General features: G+C 40.6%; 1 protein-coding gene across 1 annotated transcript in view; it reads left to right on the forward strand.

The window, feature by feature from the left end:
* OSBPL6 (oxysterol binding protein like 6) overlaps positions 1-2,704 on the forward strand; it is a 230,339-nt gene extending 227,635 nt beyond the window's left edge. The window contains exon 27 of the mRNA XM_073306022.1: positions 2,063-2,704. Within this exon, the coding sequence (XP_073162123.1) occupies position 2,063 (1 nt within the window). The 3' untranslated portion in view covers positions 2,064-2,704. The remainder of the gene's footprint in view (positions 1-2,062) is intronic.
* Positions 2,705-5,863: the final 3,159 nt, after the last annotated feature.

The following is a 5,863-nucleotide window of genomic DNA, read 5'->3' on the forward strand; positions in this document are numbered from 1 at the left end:
ATATCTGAAGAACTTGCAGTCCAAGGTACGATGATGTAGACAATGCTGCAGGCACTTTTTCTGCTTCTTCAGGCCTGAATGTTACACAGTTAGTTGGTAGAGTCACTAATTCACAGCTGTATCTCGTCTTCTTCTGAGATCTTAATAATGGTCATAGCATCAAATCCCTTGTTCCAAGTGTACAAATAAAACTGTGATTACCAAGACACACTAGAAGCCATAACTCTTCAGTATGAAGATTATGGATTTGTCTACAAAGCTATTGCCTATTCCAAACTAGAAAAATCCATAATCTCAAAGGTGGGGACAAGACCCAAAACAGGTTGGAAACCAAGTTACAAATGGAGATACCTTTGATCAGAAGGAACAAAATAACTTAAAACTACACTATACAATTAAAACATACAAACTTAGACTACTAACCTCATTCAGCAAGAGAAAAAAAAATCACATCTGGAGCTAATTCCAATGGGTGATCAGAGTGAGTGTGCACCATGAGATATGAGGAATACCCCTGACCTCCCACTCCTGAGTAGTACTATAGTATCCCCGGTTGCTACAAATACAGAGGCCCTATTGAAAGATAAGTATTAATAAATTGCACCTCTAGCTTCCTTCAAAAGAACCGATAAAATGACTAAATTCCACTGCTTCACCAGGTTTCTTGTGTGGGATTTTAACACCAATACAAGACAGAAAAATCTTTTTAAAAATAGGATTATTATAGTAAAGCCACAAGTATTGGCAGGAGGATTCAAATGCCTGAAAATATTTATTTTTTTTAATTGATCGTATCATAGGTTCATGAGTATCCCTGTAAGTCTTTCCTGAAATAGTCAATAGAGGAGAGGCTGGCATCAATGACAGAAGTCATGTAGAACAAGGACACACTTCACTCTTCATCTCTGGCATTTAAGTGGAACCAGGTCTTGAAATAACCTGCAAACCACAGACAACAAAATGATCCAGATAGAATCACCAATATTATATTCTGTGGTTGGAACGTGCATTAGTGCCCTTACATTCCCTGCGCCTAAGCGAGAGAAGCCATGAAACTATGTAATGGGAAAACAAAGGTTTGAGCTCTAATGTAGTTATATTAGGTTCTGAATTAGCTCTTTGGATTTCCTACCACAGGAAGGTGGACACCTGATCTCAAAAGTTTTAGTCTGTGGGAGCAACTGGGAATTCAGAACAAAGATGCTCACTGGGCCAGGTCCTCAAAGGCATTTTGGTGCCTAACTCCCACTGCAATTACTGGAAGTTAAGAGCTTAATACCTTTGAGATCTGGGTCACAAGATATTTGCATTAGGGCTGTCAATTAATTGTGATTAATTGCAGTTTTAATTGCACTGTTAAACAGTAGAATACCAATTGAAATGTATTAAATGTTTTTGGATCTTTTTCTACATTTTAAAATATTTTGATTTCAATTACAACAGAATACACAGTGTATAGTGCTCCCTTTATATTATTATTTTTATTACAAATATTTGCACTGTAAAAATGATAAACAAAATTAATAGTATTTTTCAGTTCACCTCATCCAAGTACTGTAGTGCAATCTCTTTATCGTGAAAGTGCAATTTACAAATGTAGATTTTTTTGTTACACAACTGAACTCAAAAACAAAGCAATGTAAAACTTTAGCACCTACAAGTCCACTCAGTCCTACTCCTTGTTCAGCCACGCTTAGAGAAATAAGTTTGTTTACATTTATGGGAGATAATGCTGCCTGCTTCTTATTTACAACGTCACCTGGAAGTGAGAACAGACATTCACATGGCAATTTTTTAGCCAGCATTACAAGGTATTTATGTGCCAGATATGCTAAACACTTGTATGCCCCTGCATGCTTTGGCCACCATTCCAGAGGACATTCTTCCATGATGATGATGCTTGTTAAAAAAAATGTGTTAATTAAATTAGTGACTGAACTACTTGGGGGAGAATTGTATGTCTCCTGCTCTGTTTTACCCATATTCTGCCATATATTTCATGTTATAGCAGTCTTGGATTATGACCCAGCACATGTTAATTTTAAGAATACTTTCACTGCAGATCTGACAAAATACAAAGAAGGTATCAATGTGAGATTTCTAAAGATAGCTACAGCACTCAAACCAAGTTTTAAGAATCTGAATTGCCTTCCAAAATCTGAGAAGGACGAGGTGTGAAGCATGGTTTCAATAGTCGTAAAAGAGCAACACTTGGATGCAGAAACTACAGAACCCGAACCAACAACAAAAAAAAATCAACCTTCTGCTGGTGGCATCTGACTCACATGATGAAAATGAACGTGCATCAGTCTGCACAGCTTTGGATTGTTATCAAGCAGAACCCGTCATCAGCATGGACGCATGTCCTCTGGAACGGTGGTTGAAGCATGAAGGTACATATGAATCTTTAGCGCGTCTGGCACATAAATATCTTGCGATATTGGTTGCAATAGTGCCATGTGAACACCTGTTCTTACCTTCAGGTGACATTGTAAACAAGAAGAGGGCAGCATTATCTCATGCAAATGTAAACAAACTTGTTTGTCTAAGCGATTGGATGAACAAGAAGTAGGACTGAGTGGACTTGTAGGCTCTAAAGTTTTACATTGTTTTGTTTTTGCATGCAGTTATTTTTTTGTACATAATTCTATGTTTGTAAGTTCAACTTTCATGATATAGAGATTGCACTACAGTGCTTTATTAGGTGAACTGAAAAATACTATTTCTTGTTTTTTACAGTGCAAATATTTGTAATAAAAATAAATATAAAGTGAGCACTGTATATTTTGTATTCTGTGTTGTAATTGAATTCAATATTTGAAGATGTAGAAAACATCCAAACATATTTAAATAAATGGTATTCTATTGTTATTATTGTTCTATTGTTATTGTTATTATTATTACAGTGTGATTAATTGTGCAATTAATCATTAATTTTTTATTGCACGATTACTCACAATTAATTTTTCTATTTCTTGACATCCCTAATTTGAACACATAAATGGCTTATTCCTTACACAGCTATGGATATATCTAGAATTCTGCACCCTTATATATAGATTTATATTTACTGTAAATCCCATACTGCAAACAGTTGTATCTAATTTTCAAAACTGTAACTTTTCAGACCTTTATTTTCAAATATGACAACACAGTCTTAATTGAGATGTGTATATAAGTCACATTTGACTTTTTGAGGTTTCTAGCTGCTAAAAAATATTTTAGTTTCGTTTGACAGAGTGAACTGTCACATGGACGGAACAAAACCTGGTAGCTGTAGGTGTTCCAGCTGGATCCAATCAACCATAATCCTCTCAGAGGCTGCTGGGAATGGGAGGGGTCTGTGGCTTATACAAGGTAGACCCAGCTTGGGAGCACGTGTATATTGTTTGCTTCCTGAAGGATGGCTTCATTAAAGCTGGATGTGTGGAGCCTGATAAATAGCCCAGGAAGGTTACAGCAGAGCCTTGGAGCAGAATGGAAGAGAATACTGAAGAATGACAGACCCTTGGAAAGGAAGGTACTGTACCAAGGAAAGTTTGGGTAGTACAGTATGGGCCTGCCTCCCTTTAAAGACTTGAATGCTGTGGGAGAAGGTCTTAATTGCACTTGAGAAACATGGAACATGCAGCACTTTTGGAATCTGGGACCAAAAGTAAAACGAGTGTTAAACTCTGGTAAAAATAAGTACCAATACACCTGTGTTTTAGGTACTACTACATTCTCTGGCTTCCTTCCCCCTCCTCCACATTTCTGTGATAGTCAAGTCACCCTAGGCCAGCAGCCAATAATCTGGTGATAGGTAGCTAAATGCTTAGTTGTAACAATCTGTAAATGATTTAGTTCTTTCGTGTAGATGGGCCTTTACTGTCCTGACATTAATCTGATGGAACAATTTTGCTCTATAATTTTTTTAAGCATATACAGGAGGCATCAGGAATTTAAATAAAAGCATGCAATTTGTTTCAACCCTCTCTCTTTCGGTGGCTGCTACAGCCTGTCTTACTGATAAATACTGTGTAGCCAGTGCCCTCATCTGGCCATTCAAGATACTGCACGCAAAATTAAGGCAAGTGTTGAGAAAAATGACTAGGGCCATTTCACACAATTTTGTCAGTGCCAGATCTATTAATGTAATCTTTTATCATTATAAAAACTTATACTAGGAAGCACCTCAAGCTAGTAGTATTTGCAGTTCTGTGTGGATGCCCTCTGAATAGAAAGGCTGGTCTTTGTGGGAGTGTATATAAAATTGCCACCAGAATACCTCTCTCATTGGTCTGTTTTTTTTTCTTTTTAATGTTAATGATCTGGCTGGAGGAAGCAAGTATGGAAGAAGTAGAGGGGAGCTAATGGTGCAGCTTGTTTTCCCTTCCCACAAATCCAATAGATACCCTTGTTCCACAGGTGAGAGACATGGAAGGAGGGGTGGGAGGTGATTGGGCTCTGCCAGATAACCTACACCCAGAAGCCAAAGAGCAAACCAAGCAATGAATTTGCATAGACTCCTCCATACTATGCAACGTCCCTCCCCTGAAATAGTTATAATAAAGCTATAGCTTTTAATATATGGATTGCTGTGTAACAGTCATGTTGTAACACAGGACATCTTGGTACAAGACTTACCCTCTTCAGCCTTATTATTATTACATGAGATGTTAAGCAAATGCAGGATCACAATCTGTTCTGAGACCCATGCATAACAATACATAACAGCAAAGATGTTAGAAAAGTTCTAACAAAGTCTTGTTTCCTTGCTTTATAAGCCTAAAAAGAAGCGTATTGTATCAACAAGCATTAATTTCCAGCCAGAGTACCTGACGTAAGTGTATATATTTTTCCAGTGGAATCTTTCAACCAAATTAGATTGCTGACTATTTGCTAAAAACCAGTTTATTCATAAACAGGAAAATGTTTTAAAAATGAGGCTAAAATACAAGGCATATATTCTCTCCTTGTACTGAATAGCTGCATTCTGATTGCCTGTCACTCTACTGTTACAACTGGTTACGTCTGCATTTATTGGTGTACCAAATGTATTCCCCAAATACAGGACTGTTAACATGTATCCCTAGCATTGCCAACTTTCTATTGGCACAAAACTGAACACCCTAGCCCCTCCCCCGCACACTACATTTCCCCTCCCTCAGTGGCTCTCTCCCCCACCCTCACTTTCACTGGGCTGGGGCAGGGAGTTGGGGTATGGGAGAGGGTAAGGGCTCTAACTGGGGGTGTGGGCTCTGGGGTGGGGCCAGAAATGAGGGGTGCAGGAAGGGGGCTCCGGGCTGGGGGAGGGGGTGCGGGCTCTGGCTGGGGATGAGGGGTTTGGTGTGCAGGGGGGGCTCCAGGCTGGAGCCAAAGGATTCGGAATAGGGGAGGGGGCTGCAGGTTGGGGTGTGGGCTCTGGGCTGGGGCTGAGGGGTTTAGGGTGCAGGAGGGAGCCCGAGTTTGGGGGGGCTCAGGGCTGGGGCTTGGGGTTGAGATGTGGGCTTACCTCCAGTGGCTCGTGGTCAATGGCACAGTGGGGTGGGGGGCTAAAGCAGGCTTCCTGTCTGTCCTGGGGCACTGTACGGTGCCCTGGAAGTGGCCAGCAGGTCCAGCTCCTAGGTGGTGGGGGGCAGGAGTCTCCGTAGCACATGCTTCTCTCGCCTGGAGGCACTACCCCCCAGCTCCCATGCAGAGCCAGTGCTCAGGGCAGGGTCAGCGCATGGAGCCCCATGGGCCCCTTCCCCCCCCTCCCCCCGCCTAGGAGCTGGATCTGCTGGATGCTTCTGGGGCACAGCCCAGTGTCACCTGGTCACCCTATGTATCCAACTTCTTGGAATGTGTGACTGAACTAGTAAAATAAGATGAGAAATACCAG

Source organism: Lepidochelys kempii, chromosome 11, assembly GCF_965140265.1.
Source record: "Lepidochelys kempii isolate rLepKem1 chromosome 11, rLepKem1.hap2, whole genome shotgun sequence".
In the NCBI taxonomy this organism is placed as follows: domain Eukaryota; kingdom Metazoa; phylum Chordata; order Testudines; family Cheloniidae; genus Lepidochelys; species Lepidochelys kempii.